Raw genomic sequence first — 18,498 nt, forward strand, 5'->3', positions numbered from 1 at the left:
TAGTATCAAAAATAGAGAGTTCTTACAACTCAATAACTACTACAACAAAAATCTAAAATGGTAATTATGTGAGATGAAAAATGTGTTAACCTTATTGTGATAAATATTTCACAATATATGCATGTATCAAGTTATATTGTACACCTTAAACTTACAAAGCATTACATGACGATTTTATCAATAATGCTAGAAAAAAATTTTAATGAACAGAGGATCTCAAAAGACATTTTTCCAAAGAAAATGGTCAACAAGTGTATGAAAAGATATGCAACATCATTAATTATCAGGGAGATGTAAATCAAAACCAAAAATTATCACCTCAACCTGTTAGAATACCTATCATCAAAAAGACAAGAAATTAAGTGTTGGCAAGAATGTGAAGAAAAGGGAACTCTTGTGCACCATTGGTAGGACTGTAAATTGATACTATGACTATGGAAAACAGTAGGGAAGTTCCTCAAAAATTAAAAACAGAATTATATGATCCAACAGTCCTACTTTTGGATCTATATCAAAGGAAATCATCAACAAAACTAAAAGACAACCTAAATGAGAGAAGATATTTGCAAATGACATATCTGATAAAGGGCTAGTAACCAAAATATGTAAAGAACTGGAACAATTCAACACCCCCAAAACAACCCAAACAAAAAATGAGAAGACATTAACAGACATATCTCCAAAGAAGACACACAGATGGCTAACAGACACATGAAAAGAAACTCAACATCACTCATCATCAAGGAAAAGCATATCAACTATAATGAAATATCGCCTCACACCTATCAAAATGGCTGAAATCAAAAACACAAGAATCAAGGATTGGCAAGGTTGTGGAGAAAAAGGAACCCTCATGCACTATTGGAAGGAATGCAAACTGGTGCAGCCACTATGGAAAATAGTAAGAAGGGTCCTCAAAAAAAATTTTTTTGAAGACCCTATGATCCAGTAATCATACTACCAAAGAATACCAAAACACTGATTCAAAGGGATACATGCACTCCTATGTTTATTGCAGCATTATCTATAATAGCCAAACTATGGAAGCAGCCCAAGTGTCCATGATGAATGGATAAACAAGATGTGATACACACAACACACAGGAATGTTATTTAGTCATAAAAAAGAATGGAATCTTGCCATTTGCAACAACATGGGTAGAGTTAGAGTATAATGCTAAGTGAAATAAGTCAGTCAGAAAGACAAATAATGTGATTTCACTCATATGTGGAATTTAAGAAACAAATCAACAAAGGGAAAAAAAGACAAACCAAAAAAGCAGACTGTAAACTATAAGGAACAGACAGTTACCAGAGGGGATATGGGTGGGAGATGGGTGAAATAGGTGAAGGGGATTAAGAGTGCACTTATCATGAAGAACACTGAGTAATTGCTGGAGTCACTATATTATACACCTGAAACTAAGATAATACTGTATATCAACTACACTAAAATTAAAAATTTTTAAAAGGGAATGAAATCAGGATCTCAAAGGATATTTGCACTCCTGTGTTCACTACAGTACTATTTACAAAAGCCAAAATACAAAAACAATCTAAGTTGTCCAAAACACAGATGAATGGATAAAGAAAATGCAACACACATACAATATTCAGTCGTGGCAAAGAAGGAAATCCGCCATTTTTTTTTTAAGATTTTAATTTATTTATTCATGAGAGACACAGGGAGAGAGAGAGGCAGAGACACAGAGGAAGAAGCAGGCTCCATGCAGGGAGCCCAACGTGGGACTGGATCCCGGGTCTCCAGGTTCACACCCTGGGCTGAAGGCGGCGCTAAACCGCTGAGCCACCGGGGCTGCCCTATCTTTAGTGTCTTTCATCAAAGTTTTATAGTTTTCAATGTATAGGTCTTTCACCTCCTTTGTTAAATTCATTTGTAATATTTTGTTATATTTGATGCTTTTGTGAATGGACTGGCTTTCTTTTTTAGGTATTTTATTAGTGTATAGAAATGCTACTGATTTCAGTGTTTTTTTTTTTTTTTTTTTTTTGTATGTTTTCTCATTAGTTATGCCAGATGATAAAATATAAAGTGAAATAACAAACTGTGTCATCAATCTGTAAATAAAGAGACCAGAGGAACAGAATTGAGAAATAGATGTGAATATGCTTGGATATTTAGTTTCTGATGAAATGGATATTATTCTATTCAGGGTCACCCATAATGTCAGTTTTTTGTATCAAAAACGTCAAAGGTTCCAGCATTACTAAAGCCAGTTGACATTTCTCAGTCATCTTACTTGACCTTTCAACTTTTGACCTACTGATCACTCCTTCCTTTGAAACTTGGAAGCACCATCATTTTTGGTTTTCTTCCTCGAGCTCTTCTCTCCTTCCTTGGGTGATTTTCTTATCCCATCTCAAGACTTGAAATATCCATCTATGGGCTGACAGGTCTCAAATCTGTGTCTTTGGGATGGAACACTCCTTCAACTCTAGGATTACACATTCAGTTGCCTACCAGTGTTTCCATTTGGATGTTAGTAGGTTTCGGTCTCTTACATGCCTTTTCCAGAGGGCTTTCCTGTAAGCCTTTCCCATCTCAAAAAATGGTAAGTCCAGACTTCCAGTGGCTCAGGTAAAAAACATTGCACTATTTTAACTCCCCTTTTTGTCACATGTTAAATTCAGTTCCATATCATATTCACTCTACTTTAGGATGTAATCTAAAATCAAATTGCTGCATACTTCTTACTACTTACACTGCTACCATTTTGATCCAAGCATCTCACCTGGATAATTGCAGTATCCTGACTGGTCTCCCTGATTCTGTCTTTGCCTCCTCTCATTTAATTTAGAAATTTTGAAGCACTGTTAATTGTCTCATACTCAAGGAAGTATGTAAAATATGTACAGTTTGGCAAAAATTAAGTGCAAATCTGTGTAAATAACATTGTGTTCAAGAAATGGCCTCCAGGAGCCCTGCTCCCATTACCCCCCAATCACTATTGCCTTCATTCATCCTATCCAAAATAATTTATGATCTCAACTTTTATGGTATTATTTGTATTTGCTTTGCTTTATGGTTAAAAACTGTGATTTAGTGTCGCCTATTTTGACCCTTAATGTAAGGAAAAATCCTATAATATTTATTCTTTTGTTCATTTTTTTGTGCATGGCTGTGACTCATTATGTTCTTAAGATTTATCCATGTTCTTTGTAAATACAGTTCATTCATTCTAATAGCTCTGTAGTAAATTATCTTAACACATTCATCCATTCTACCACCATTTGTGTTTAAAGATTTTTGCCATTGCCATTGATGCTGTTCTAAGCATTCTTATACCTTTACCTTTGTTTTAGGTTCTCAGGGTAAGGGCATAGTTATGTCATAGGATGTACATATCTTCAGCTTTTTTAAGTAATGCTTAACCGTTCATTAAAGAGGTTGCAGCAATTTACACTTCTTTTTGCAGTGCATGACAATTTCACTTGTTTCACATCCTTGCCAGCACTTTTTAAAATATAATTTAATTATGCCAATTCACATGTGATATGATTTCTTATTGCATTTCCATGACTAATGAGGTTTGGTACCTTTTCATATGTTTCTTGTTTTGTGGTATGCCTGTTTATCTATATTGCCCATTTTAAAAATAGTGTTTTTTTTCCCTTGTTTTTAGGAATTCTTTGTATATTCTGGCTATCAGTTGGATGTTGCACCTGTCTTCTCCCACACTGTGATTTGCAGTTTTCCTCCTCTTAGTGCTACCTTTTGCACAGAGTTTTTGAAAAGTCTTTATTTTGAAATCTCCAATTTGTAGAGTTCTTAACCATTTGTGAGTGGATTGTGTATATCATGTCTCTTTACACTTAATGCTTCAGGGTATATTTCTTAAGAATTCAGGTGTTTTTTTACACAATCAGTTGTTAAATTCAAGAAGTTTAGCAATGATGTAGTACTTTAAAAAAAGTGGTAGTAAAATGTACACAAAAAGTTTGAAATGGTAAATTGCAGTTTTAGTTCTGTGGCGTTAGGTACATTTACATTTTTGTGCAACCATCACCACCATCTATCTCCAGAACTTTTTCATGTATCCCAGCTGACACTATGTACTTATTAAACACTAGCTTACCATTCCCCACTACTCCTAGCACTGTTCTGTCTCTATGAATTTGTGGAATCATACACTATTTGTCCATTTGTGACTGGCTTATTTCAGTTAGCATGTTTTCAGAGTTCACCCATGTTGTAATATGTGTCAGGATTGCCTTCCTTTTTAATGCTGATTAATATCCCTTGTATGTATATACCACATTACATATCTATTCATCTGTCAATGAACACTTGAGCTGTTTTCATCTTTGGCTATTGCAAATAATACTACAACAAATATAGTGCACAAGTATCTATTTGAATCTCTGTTTTAGTTTGTTAGGGCATACACCTAGGAGTGGAATTACTGGGTCAAATGTTACTTCTCTTTAATATTTTTAGGAAGCATCATACTGTTTTCCTATACTATTTTCCACAGTGGCTGCTCCATCTTACATTTCTCCCAGCAATGCACAAGGGTTCTGGTTTCTCTATATCATCATCAACACTTATTATTTTGTGTTTTTTGAGAATAGCCATCCTAATGGATGTGAAGTAGTAGTTCATCTTGGTTTTCATTTATATTTCCCAAATAACTAGGGATGTTGAGTGTCTTTTTATACTCTTATTGGCCATTTGTATCTTCTTTGGAGAAATGCTATTTAAGTTCATTTTTTAAAAAATTGAAGTAGTTGACTTCTGTATAGTTGACACACAATATTATATTAGTTTCAGGTGTAGGACAGTGATTGGACAACTCTGTACCTTATTCTGCGCTCACCAGAAGTACAGCTTCCATCTTACCATAAGATACTAATACAGTACCATAGACTATATTTCCCATGTTGTACTTTTTGTCCCTGTGACTTATTCATTTCTATTATCAGAAGCCTGTACTTCTCACTCCCTGTGACCTATTTTGCCCATTCTCCTACTTCTAACCCTCTATAAGCCACCAGTTTGTTCTCTGTATTTAGGGTCTCTGTCTGCCTTATTTGATTTTGTTCATTTGCTTTGTTTTTTTAGATTCCACATATAAGTGAAATTCTATGGTATTTTTCTGACTTATTTCACTTAGCATGATACCCTCTAGGTCCTATCATGTTGTCACAAATGACAAAATTTCATTTTTTTTAATGGGTGAATAATATGCTATTGTGCATACACACACACACCACATCTTCTTTATCCACTCATCTGTCAGTAGACACTTGGGTTGCTTCCACATCTTGGCTGTTGTGAATAATGCTGCAGTAAACATAGGGCCACATATATCTTTTTGAATTAGTGTTTTTGTTTTCTTTGGGTAAATACCTGGTAGTGGAATTACTAGATCACATGGTAATTCTACTTTTACTTTTTTGAGGAACCTTTGTACTGTTTTCCATAGTGGCTGCACCAGTTTGCATTCCCACCAACAGTACATGAAGGTTCCTTTTTTTCCGTATTCTTGCCAACACTTGTTATTTCCTGTGTTTTTGATTTTAGCCATTCTGACATGTGTGAGGTGTTACGTTATTGTGGTTTTGATTTGCTTTTTCCTGATGACGTTGAGCATCTTTTATGTATCTTTTGGCCATCTGGATGTGTCTTTGGAGGAATATCTGTTTATATCTTCTACCCATTTTCTTTTTTTTTTTTTAATTTTTATTTATTTATGATAGAGAGACAGAGAGGCAGAGACACAGGCAGAGGGAGAAGCAGGCTCCATGCACCGGGAGCCCGACGTGGGACTCAATCCCGGGTCTCCAGGATCGCGCCCTGGGCCAAAGGCAGGCGCCAAACCGCTGCGCCACCCAGGGATCCCTCTTCTACCCATTTTCAATGGGATTATTTGTTTTGATGTCAGTTTGTATTGGTATTGGATATTAACCCCGTATCAGATATATCAAATGTAAATATTTTCTCCCATTCATACGTTGCCTTTTTGTTTTGATCATTTCCTTTGCTTTGCAAAAGCTTTTTTTATTTTGTTGCAGTCCCAGTAGTTTATTTTTGCTTTTGTTTCTTTTGCTTGAGGAGATATTTGGGATCTTTCTTGCATGTTGCATGTTTACAGCTATAACTTCCCCTCCTAGCACTGCTTTTTTTTCTGTCTAATAAGTTTTTGTATGTTGTATCTTCACTTTCACTTGTCTTATTTTCCAATTTCACTTGATTTTAGGCTTTGGCATAGTGGTTTTTAAAGAGTGTGATGTTTAATTTCCACATATTTGAATTTTCTCATTCTTTTTCTAGTTTCATCCTATTGTGATTGAAATCATACAAATTGTTTTGTCATCTTTTTCAATTTAAGACTTGTTTTATGTGTGCCCAATATATAATGTATCCTATATAATACTTTAGTCTCTTCTACCATTCAGATTTTGGTTTGGTCAGTTGTCCCAAGAGTGTCCTTTATAGCATTTTTTTCTTCCATTAAAGGATCCATTTGGGGATCACATATTGCATTTAGTTGTCATATCCTGTTAATGTCCTTTAATTGCAACAGTTCTTCAGACTTTGTCATGATAGTGATGTTTTTGTAGACTACAAAACAAATTATTAGATTGTTCCTCAGTTGTGTTTATCTCATGTTTCCTAATGATTAGATTCAGATTATTTTTTTTAAAGATTTTATTTATTTATTCATGAGAGACAGAGGCAGAGATATAGGCAGAGGGAGAAGCAGGCTCCACGCAGGGAGCCTGATATGGGACTCGACTCAAGGACTCCCAGATCACTCCCTGAGCCGAAGGCAGGTGCTAAACCGCTGAGCCACCCAGGGATCCCTAGATTCAGATTAGGTATCATAGTGATGTAGCCTGCTCAGGTGATCACATCTAGAGACAAGTGTTGTCCATCTGCCCCTCACCGGCAATATTTGATCACTGTTCAAGGTGTTGTCTGGTTTCTCTGCTGTGTAATTAGTGTTTTTCTTTTTGTAACTGATTAATACTTGTTGGGAGATAGAGACTATGTAAGGATGCTGCTTGACATTAAACTTTTTCTCCTTGATTTAGCATCTATTGAGAACAATTGTCCAAACCAATTTTTGCAAAATTGTTATTTACCAACTCTACCATTTGCTTCCTATCAGTTGGCATCCTACCCTAAGGAAGAGCCCTGCTTTCTTGGGTATTTATTTATTTCACGGATTTATTATTAATGTGGATTCTTGGATTTCCTCTTTTACTTAGGTGTTTCTAGTCTATTACTAGCATTATTTGTTTTCATGCTCAAATTGCCCTCACTTAGCCAGTGAGGAGTCTTTTAAGCTGGCTTCTGTGCCCTTTTGATGGGAGAACCAAAGTGAAATGTATACTTTATGGGTAGTGTGTCTTAGTTAAACTTTTTTCAACCCCCAAAGTCATGAAGATCATTTCTATTTTATAAAAGCTTTATTATTTTAATTTTACCTTTCTACACTACGTTTAAATCTTGTTGGAATTGAAGTTTATACATAGTATGAAATAGAGGCTAGTTTCTTTTCTTTTCTTTTTTTTTTTTTTAAGAAAGTTACCTAGTTGACCTAGAGCCTTTTAGTGAAAAAAAAAAAATTCTGTCCTACTCTGTAATGCCACCTATATCATGAATCAAGTATCTATATATCAAGAATGTTTTACTGAGCTCTTTTGGTCTGTTCACTTATCCTTGCACCAGTGCCACACCGTCTTCATTACAGTGGCTGTATGACGAATGCTGATGGCTGGTATAGCAAGTTGTCCCTCTATTCTTCTTCAAGTGGTATGAGATATTCTTGGCTCTTTGCATTTCCACATTTTTTACAACTTTGAGTTAGAATTCTATGATGAACTGCACATATTTAAGTTGTGCAGTTTGAGTTTTGACACATGCATACAAATGTGTCATGACCCATTTGTCATGAAGCCATGACCACAGTCAAGATAATGAACATAGCCACCACCCCCAAAAGTTTCCTCATATATCTTTGTAATCCATCCTTCCCTCTCAGCCCTGTCTCTAGGTAACCATTCATCTGCTTTCTATCACAATAAACTAATTTACATTTTCTAGAGTGTTATATAGACAGAATCATTCAAAATGACACTATATAAAACACATACAAAAAGTGTATACTTTTTTTTTTTTCTTTTCCATTTGGTGTGGAATGGGTGGATGCTGGCTCCTTTACCTTGGGATAATTATTCTGAGATTCACTTGTTGATGGACATTGGATTGTTTTTCAGTTTTTGAATATTATGGATAATGCTATTGTGAACATTTATGAGTCTGTGGATTTGGAAGAAAGACTTTTCTAGCTAGACCTTTCTAGCAGGATTCCAAGCCAAGGACCCATAAAATTGACTGCTAAAACACATATATTAGTCTAAGGACTAATTTCTTCACCACACAAAAATAAATATCCAATAGAAAAATGGGCAAAGAAAATGAACAGTGAGCTGCCAGAGATGACTATAGTAAGATATTGGCTGCAGAATTGCTTGTTTAGCAAAATACTGAAAATAATCTTAATGCCTATCAGTATGTGACAGTTAAATGATTATATATGACCTACTTATATTATACAGAACGGTCTTCAAGAAGTTTCAGAGCAATGCATGTAGGACACTGCACTAGAAAGAAAATAAGAGGACAGATGTATGTATTAATGCTCACATATGTATGGATCTCTTGCAAGGAGAGAAATTGACAGTGGTTGCCTTTGGGGAGGGAAATTAGAGGCCTAGAAATAAGGGCTTGGATATAGACTTATGTTCTACTGTCTCTCCTATTGTTTTAAAATTTTTTATGATACGCCTTTATCTTTAAATTACAAACTTAAAAAAATAAAAACTAAAAATTAAAAGTCCGTCACACTCTTAAAACCCTGAAGCATTGATTGTTATGGTCTCCAAATGGCTTAATTTAAGGTGGCTGGTTAATTTTAGGTAAACTATATTTACTGTGTCAGTGACTCACTTTCCCTGTTTATAAATGGGAGTGATAATAGTACTGAGGCTTACTGACATAATCCCATGAAGTACTTTAGAAAAATTCTTGGTGTACAGCAAGCTCTGAATAAGGGCCACCATAATTAAGGTGTTTACAGACGGATGACCCTGAAACATTAGGCACACTGCACATAATTTTGCTGAGGTAGAACCATGCAAGGAGGATTTTCTTAGTAGTGAGTCAGGGAAACCTTGGGTCTTTAGTTTGGATAGGTATCTTTGAGCAGCATCCTAACCTGCTTCTGTTACCACATCACTAACTTCTCTGCATTTGTCTTGGCTGTGTCAACTCTAAGATGCTCTGAGATTGATCCATCTGGAATTCTGATTTCAGGATACTTCTTACCTGTTCATCACTGGCCCAGATGTCGTGAAGTCTGTCACCAATGAGGATGTTACTCAGGAGGAGCTTGGTGGTGCCAGAACGCATACCACCATGTCAGGTTAGAGTCCTTCAGGCTCACCTTACTATTTTTATTATTTTTTTATTTTTTAAAAAATTTTATTTATTCATGAGAGACACACACAGAGAGAGAGGCAGAGACACAGGCAGAGGGAGAAGCAGGCTCCAATGCAGGGAGCCGAACGCAGGACTCGTTCCCAGGTTTCCAGGATCATGCCCTGGTCTGAAGGCAGTGGTAAACCACTGAGCCTCCCAGGCTGCCCTCACCTTACTATTTTTAAACTCTGAGACATGGACACTGCCAAAGAGAATGGCAATCTTTTATTAATATCACTTAATTGGCTGAATTTGAGAGGACAGTAGTATGGAATATTTACTACAAATGTAATAAGATAGATTTAGTAGCTCAAATTTGTTAAAACAAAAATAGGCTACTACTAAAGTCTCAATGTTCTTTAAATTTTTAAAACCAACTGAAATGATAGTTACAAGAGGTATGATTTATAGACACACACACACACACTCTTTTGAACCTTTAAAAATATGCTATACTGTGACTTTTTTTAAAAGATTTTTTAAGATGGGCTTAATCTCAGGACCCTTAGGATCATGACCTGCCAAAGGCAGACACTTAACGTACTGAGTCACCCAGGTGCCCCTGTGAGTTTCTTTTAATCCAAAGTTGAGGTATGTCTTAGATGGCAGTATTAGCAATTGCGATTGGCCAGGTACAGTCATAATATGATGGTCATGGCCCACATTTTCACAAACTTGGTTACAGCTCTTCTTTGAGGTTATGTGCCACACATGCAAAGTTCAGAATGTATAAAGATTATTCTGTACTTTGTACTGAAACAAAGATTATTGTTTTTTTTTTAAAGATTTTTTTTACTTATTCATGAGAGATACAAAGAGAAGAGGGGCAGAGACAGAGGCAGAGGGAGAAGCAGGCTCCCTGTGGGGAGCCTGATGTGGGACTCAATTCCAGGACCTTGGGATCACACCCTGAGCCAAAGAGATGCAAAACCACTGAGCCACCCAAGCATCCCAAGGTTATTGTTTATATAGAGAGGCACAGAAATGGGAATAGGGCGTGAATTGACATTAATGAAGACCTTTGTTATTAGAGGAATGATGAGAATTCCATATATTTTTGGAAAGAGACACCAGATTGTGAAAGGATTGCCTGTGATAGAATAAACAGTGTAACTGAAGGCAAGAGAAATTGCCTCTCTGAAATTGAAAGATTTCAATTGATTTATACACTGATTTTATATACTTCAGTGTACTGTGATTAAGACATTGAGTCATCACTTAGTTCTCAGCATTTTTTTCTTAGTCACACCTCCATTATATGTGTGAAATCTTCCAATTGATGCAATATCTTTTTGTTTTTGTCTTTTTAGAGATAGAGGGAGAGGAAGAGAGGGAGTCTAAAGCAGGCTCCACACCCAATGCGGAGCCTGACTCAGCACTCCATCTCGTGACCCTGAGGTCATGACCTGAGCCAAAATCAAGAGTTGAATGCTTAACTGACAGAGCCACCCAGGCGCCCCAGTTTTTTTGTTTTTTAAAATCAGGGGTCTTGACCCCACCCAACCCACAAAAGTTGTTCATTTTCCACCTTGGGTTGGCATCAGCTTTGACTCATTCCTTGCTCTCAGCTCTGTCTCTAGCATATAGCTAGAATGAGAACTCTTCTCATTGCTGACTCCACCACAGTTGGTCCTCACACTCTTATCTCATGGTTTAATTAGCAGTTTTTCTTTTTACTGGAATCTAAAATAATATTGAATATTTGTGACATCTGATGTATTTAGCTCTCCAGAGCAAGACCTAAATGATGCTCTATACATATTTTTCCTTGTTCTTAAAACAGCTTTACTGATATATAATTTACAAGTTATACATGTGATATACTCAGAGTATATAATTCAATGATTTTACGTATTCAGTGTTTTTCAGTTACCACCATATTTTAGAACCTTTTCATCACTCCCAAGAAGCCCTGCATCCATTAGCACCATTTCCCCCAAATAGTCCACCTCTAGCCAGTCAGTGATCTTCCTTCTGTTTCTGTGGATTTGTCTATTCAAAATATATGTGAAATGGAAATAAATGGGAGTCCTGCGATATATGGTCTTTCGTGAGTAGTTTCTTGTACTTAGCATACCATTTTTAAGGTTAATCCATGTTGCAGCAAGGAAAATATTTCAGTGTATGATTGTACCACATTTTATTCATTGATCAGTTGGACATTTGGATTGCTGCAACTTTTTGGCTGCCATTAATATGCTGCTGTAAACATTCATGTACAGGTTTTGTGTTTCATGTTTTTGTTGCCTCTGTATATACCTAGGAGTGGAATTTCTGGGTCAAATGCTAACTCTCAATTTTTGAGGAACTGCCACACTGTCCTTCAAAGTGGCTACACCAATTTATAAGTTTTTGTTTTTTTTTTTAAGATTTTATTTATTCCTGAGAGACACAGAGACATAGGCAGAGGGAGAAGCAGGCTCCCTCCAGGAAGCCTGACATAGGACTCGATCCCAAGACCCTAGGATCATTCCCTGAGCCGAGGGCAGACGCTCAACCACTGAGCCACCCAGGTGTCTCTATAAGTACTACTTGAACAAAAGAATTCTGTGTTGAGCTGAAACATTTATTCAGTGGATGTTCATCGCATGCCTGTGTGTCAAGCATTGTCCTATGTGCTAGGAATACCTTTGTGAAAGAAAAAAGATCCTGCCTCTGTGGGTCTTATATTCTAGCACAAGAGATAGACCATAAACAACTTGATAAATAAAGACCATTGTATAGTATGTTAGAAGGTAATCTGTGCTATGGAAAAAATACAATAGGGTAAAGGGGCCTGGGATTTTTATAGTTTGAAGTGGGGTGGTAAGAATAGGCCTCACTCTGAGGGTAGCAGTTGAGCAGATCTGAAGGAATTAACTGCATGACTGTCTAGGGGAGAACATTGCAGGCAGAGAGAGTAGCCAGTGCAAAGGAGGGAGGGAGAATGGCTGGCATGTTCAGAGAACAGCAAGGAGGGTGGCTGGAGACATGACATAATCTGGCTTAAAAAGTTCAGTTTGGCTGCTGTGTGGAGAAGAGGTGGTAGGAGAAATAGTGGAAGCAGGGAGTCAGAGAGAGTTTCTGGCCCTACTTCATCATGTCTGTGGTGTTGTTTGGCTATTCTTTGATTTCAGAGTATTCTTGAGGAATGATGGCTTCCTTTCTCATCAGGCCCACGTGGTTCTGCTCCTTCCCCTCCACCATTCCTGAGGACCATGACCGGGTCCATTATTCTTTTGTTTTGTTTTGTTTTTTGTTTTTTTTTTTTAATTTTCAGCATTTTTGAAAGCTAAGTGATCTATAACTAGGTGTGATTCTTGATGTGGGACTATAGTGGTTAAAATGGGCTGGGTTCTACTCTGCTAGAACTGATATTCTAGGGGAGATGTCATGCAGACAGCAGGGAAATGGACAATAGGTATTGTGGAGAAGAGAGTGAAGAAAATGCCTGTACAGGATGGCGATGGCACTTGAGGGCCGTGGGGAATAAAGAAAGGCATGACCTTGCAGAGATGTGTGGGTATAGAGCAGAGGGGCCAGGGTGCACAGACGAGGGGGTGTGGTGTGTGCTATCTCATCCTCACAGAGCTATGAGTAGTCTGCAGACACGCCTTAGGAGGGGCAGGTGCATATGAAGCAGCACCTTTGGCCTGACAGGTGGCCAGGCCATCATAGCTTCTCTATTTTCTCAGGTGTTGCCCACAGAGCTTTTGAAAATGATGTTGATGCCTTGTGTAATCTCCGGGAGTTCTTCAACTACCTGCCGCTCAGCAATCAGGACCCAGCTCCCATCTGCGAATGTCATGATCCCAGGTGAGTTGCAGGCAAGTGCACTGACTCTCATTGCCCTTTTCTGGCTTCTCTGCCCTGACAGGACCTCCATAGTCTCCTTATTGGAGTAGACTGTGGAGTGGAGCCAGTGAGGCTCCCAGGTGTTGGCACGGTGGTGGCATGTTTGAGTACAGGAGCAAAGAAAAATTTTATTTGTATCCACTTTTTTTTCTGTAATATCTGATAAATAGCTTGGGAGTAAAAAGCCTCCTCCCCCCCAATTGGCTTCTGTCAGTCCTGATTTGTCCAGAATTGGAAATGAAAATGTATTTTGTTTTGACGTGAAATGGTACAGATAATGCGCCCTTTAGGAAACATGCTTGTACACATCTGCTTGTGGCAGCATAGGGGAAAGGTGAATTGCTGGCCTCCTAGTGAAGACTCTCTCCTTCGTGCTATTGGGGCTACTGCCTGATGTGGGGGCACCACTTAGTAAGCCAGAGGTTCAGCTGGGGAACTACTGCTTTAGATCTCTGGGTGCTTTCTTCTCCATTTTGTTTCCACTCTGAGATTCAAACTTCAGACTCAAGCTACTTCAAACTCACTTGCCCTGGCCTTTGTTTTGCAGAAGGGATTTAGAATTATATCTCACAGTAAGAAGCCATTAGTAGACATTGCTCCATGGGATGGACCTGGGCTCCCACCTGCCTCAGCCTCACTCCTTAGAGGACCTAAGTACTGGTGTATTATGTATAGTCATGAAAGGGAGGATGTTCACAGGCCCATAGTGATGGACACAGGCTCTTTTTCTGAGAATCTATACTATTTGGGGTTCTTGAAAAGTTTAGGACACCATTTGAAGGTATTAGAGCCCAGGGGCCTAGGAATGACTGAATAGCCTGCTTAGGCCCAGCCATATCTCCTCTCCATGTGATCCCAGAGTAGCTTGTGTATAGGTTGCAAATGAAAAGTAAGGGGGAGGACTTTATCCAGTAGGGCTATATTCAATACCCTAGTGTAGAGTTCTCTGGGAAGTTGAGCTTAATGGGGCATGTGGCTATACCAAGGCCAAACCTCAGCTCAGGTATATACCTCAGGGCCTGAATAACCCTTGCCTGCCTGTCTGGGCCAGGAGGACGTGAGAGCATGTGGGAGAACAGCATGTTGCAGCCAAGTCCTCCTGTGGTATGGCAGTGGGTCATGGCGGGCTCCTTCCTCAGCCACGTAGATGCATGAGGAAGCAGAGAGCCATGAGCCTAGCTCTGGTTAGTCCTCAGTGATTCTCCCCACCAGATGGCCTGGAGTTTACTTTTTTGGTAAAGGAGCTCTAGCAGGTTTATTTTCCAAAAGGAATGTGAACCCACAGTGTTCAGTAGCAGAATTCTGACTTTGCATTTCCAGGTCCTTGTTCTTTTAGTTTTAATGTCTCAGGAAGTGAGAGCAGGACTTGCTAGAACAGTATTGTCTTCACTGCAGTCCTGTAGCGCCCCACACCATAGGAGGTGTTCAGAGAGGATAAATGATAGAACCACATTCAGGAGAATAAGCTCATTTTTCCCCAGTAAATCAAAACAAAGATCTTTTGGGTTAATATCAAACTCAAGTTCAGTTTGACATGGTGGTAAGAAAGGAATGCATTTTTCAGGATACTTTGCAAGCCCAATAGGGACAGAATCCGCCTAATCCTCTTGATGTCTCTCCCATCCCCCAGCCACTGGCTCTTCCCATGTTGATTGTATTTGCTTTTTTTTTTTTCAAAGTGACCGTATGGTTCCTGAGCTTGACACAATTGTCCCCTTGGAATCGACCAAAGCCTACAACATGGTGGACATCATCCATTCTGTAAGTGCCACATCTGCTGGCCTTGTCTGTGCTAGCTCAGCCATGACCAAGGTCCTTGTGCTTTGGCGTAGGGAGGAAGTGCCAAGCCCACAGGCTTTAATGTTGGGCATCACAAGCAGAGCATGGCGGGCACAGGACAGGGGCCACTCAGTGCCTGTCTCCCACTGCCTCTGCTCCCTGACTCTCCAGCCCTCAATCTTCCCATTCCTCTGGAGCCCTCAGCCCTCCTGGCCTCTACCTTCTTGGCTCAGCTTAGAATCTGCCTTTCTGCCAGGTACCAATGGCCAGGCACTGTTCTCAGTACTGGAACTATAGGATACTGTGACGGACAAAATCCCTGCCTCAGGGACCTTTATATTTGGGTGAGAGAGATGGAGAGCAAACGTGTACATGGCATGGGTAGTTTTAGGTCCAAAGAAGGTAAAATAGGGTCTCTGTCATTAGCTCCCCTGATTCTTTTGCTCTGTAGAGCCTCATCTGCTTCATCTGCGGCTGCTAGAGGAAAGCCCAGAGCCCTACTGTAGCTGGCCTGGGCACTCAGGGTGCCTGTTTGGCCTCCCCTCAGCACCTGTTCTTATCTTCTTCACTTCCTAAGGCTAGATCTGACCCTTCCCTTCTCTGCTCCCATTCTGGTCTGATGACTTGGGTATTTTCTCCTTCATGGAGAAAATTGAAAGCATCAGGTTCCTTACTCCCTGTAGGTGAGGATTTCTCCATCTCGCCGTCCCTCCGTTGTCTCCCCAGACTTGAAGAATGAGGTGCCTCTACCTGGGCTTCTGACTCCATCCTTCCCCACCTGGTGTCTTGCTTTCTTGACCGGTTTTTGTAAATCTCTTAATTTCTTCTTCCTTTTACTCCTCCCTCTAGCAATAAATATGTATGAACAAGCTTTGATATATATATATATATATATATATATATATATATATATATATATATATATTTTTTTTTTTTTTTGTCTGCTAAAAAAGAAAAAAACCCTTCTTAACCCATATCTCTGTTTAACTGCTGTCCAAATTTTCTCCCTTTCCACTTAAAGCCCTCTTGTCTCTTTCCTCCTCACTGGAATGTGGCCTCTGATTTTCTCTTTCTTGAATGATAGACCTGCTAATGACTTCTCTAGTTGCTAAATCCAGGGGATTAAGTCTTTAAATAGATACAGTTAGAGGTAACCATTATGAAAAAATACTTCCTTAAGTAACAGAAAAACGTATGTAGAACAGATCAAATGAAATGCATCACATAGAGAAACAGAAGCCTACCTCCCTGGTGATCTCATGTCAGTCACTCTTTCTATGCAAGCCTCTAGAGAACCTACCATACTGACTTTTGACAGTGTAGAATAGGATTTTTTGTTTTTCTCCATTGTATAAACAGAATTCTATGGCTTCCTGTGTCTGGCTTCTTTGACTTAACATTGTGTTTGTGAGATTTGTTCATATTGTTCTCATTGGTCTCTCTTTAGTCTCTTGTATGAACAGACCACAGTTGACCTACTATTGGTGGGCATTTGGGTCATTTTTAGTTTGGGACTGTTAGCAATAATTCTGATATGAACACTTTGTTACGTGATTTATTAAGTAAATTACATATTTCTGTTGGAGCTCTACAGTGAAAGTACCACGTTGTAGGATGTGCTTATCTTTAGTGGATGTTGCCAAGGTGGCTTCCAAGGGATTATGCCAATTGGCACCCCCACCAGCAGCATCTCAGGGTTCCAGTTGCTTCACAGTCTCTTCGACATTCAGCCACAATCATGGTGCCTTTATTATTGACAGTTTATGGGATGCTTTTACATCTGGCAGAAATAGTTCCTATTGATGACTATTCAGAGTTTTCTTGCCTAGTCTTGCTTGTTTGCTTTTCCACATGAACTCTAGAGTTTGTCTTGTTTTGGGGGCAGTGGGAGTGGAAATAGGGAATCCTGTTGCTTTTATTGAGATCCTGTTAAAATCATATTAAAAACTAACTTTGGAGAATTGACATCCTTAGGTATCTGAAACAACCTAAAAACATAGGTTGCATTTTTGCTTGTTAAAGTGTACTTTTTCCCCCTTAAGAATTCTTCTAAAGATTACCCTGTATAAGTTGTTCATATTTTTTGGTTAAGTTTATTCCTAAATATCTAACTTTTGTATTGTAAATGGAGTCTTTTCTATCTTCTAATTATTTTTTTAAGGTATATATTGATTCTGCTGTTTTCTATCCTGTTGCCTATTAACTTCTCATTATTTGTAATTGTTTTTTACTGTTAATTTTTGGGGAGTTTTGAAGTGTAATAGTATGCTATCTACATGAAAATAGGTTTTTTTTTTTTTTAAGGATTTTATTTATTTATTCATGAGAGAGAGAGAGAGAGAGAGGCAGAGATACAGGCAGAGGGAGAAGCAGGCTCCACTCAGGGAGCTCGACGTGGGACTCAATCCTGGGTCCCCGGAATCTGGCCCTGGGCTGAAGGCGGCACTAAACCACTGAGCCACCGGGGCTGCCCTGAAAATAGTTTTTTAAATTAAGTTTAAAATTTTAATTCCAGTATAGTTAACATACATTGTTATTTTTTTAAAGAATATTTTATTTCTTCATGAGAGAGGCAGAGACATAGGCAGAGGGAGAAGCAGGCTCCATACAGGGAGCTCAATGTGGGGTTTGATCTCAGGACCCCAGGATCATGCCCTGAGTCGAAGGCAGATGCTTAACTACTGAGCTACCCAGGCATCCCACAGTGTTATATTAATTTCAGGTGTACAATATAGTCATTCAGTACTTTCATATGTTAACCAGTTCTTATCACAAGTGCCTTTCTTAATCCCCATCACCTATTTCACCCATCCCCCACCCACCTCTCCTCTAGTAATCTTCAGTTTGTTCTCTACAGTTAATAGTCTGTTTCTTGGCTTCTCTCTCTCTCCCTCCCTCACTCACTCTCACTTTCTCTCTCTTTTCCCTTTGTTCATTTATTTGCTTTCTTAAATTCCATATATGAGTGAAATTATATGGTATTTGTCTTCTCTTATTTTACTTAGCATTATACTCTCTAGCTCCATCCATGTTGTTGCAAATGACAAGATTCCATTCATCAATTGATGGACACTTAGGCTGCTTCCATATCTTGGCTATGAGTAAATAGTGCTGCTATAAATAGAGAGGTGCATGTATTCCTTTGAATTAGTGTTTTTGTATTTTTTTGGTAAATACCCTGTAGTGTGATTGCTGGATTGTAGGGTAGTTCTATTTTTAACTTTTTGAGGAAACTGCAGACTGTTCTCCACAGTGGCTTCATCAGTTTGCATTCCCATCAATAATGCAGGAGGATTCCTTTTTCTCCACATCCTCACCAAAACTTGTTGTTCTTGTGTTGTTGATTTCAGTCATTCTGACAGTTGTGAGGTGATA

The 18,498-nt window shown here is 38.7% G+C and overlaps 1 protein-coding gene across 1 annotated transcript in view; it reads left to right on the forward strand.

The window, feature by feature from the left end:
- Positions 1-18,498, forward strand: part of PCCB (propionyl-CoA carboxylase subunit beta) — a 96,606-nt gene that overhangs the window by 24,539 nt on the left and 53,569 nt on the right. Inside the window, exons 7-9 of the mRNA XM_055321657.1 lie at positions 9,346-9,454; positions 13,185-13,305; positions 15,024-15,105. Coding sequence (XP_055177632.1) covers positions 9,346-9,454; positions 13,185-13,305; positions 15,024-15,105 — 312 coding nt within the window. The remainder of the gene's footprint in view (positions 1-9,345; positions 9,455-13,184; positions 13,306-15,023; positions 15,106-18,498) is intronic.

This window comes from Nyctereutes procyonoides, unplaced genomic scaffold (genome assembly GCF_905146905.1).
Source record: "Nyctereutes procyonoides isolate TBG_1078 unplaced genomic scaffold, NYPRO_anot_genome, whole genome shotgun sequence".
In the NCBI taxonomy this organism is placed as follows: domain Eukaryota; kingdom Metazoa; phylum Chordata; class Mammalia; order Carnivora; family Canidae; genus Nyctereutes; species Nyctereutes procyonoides.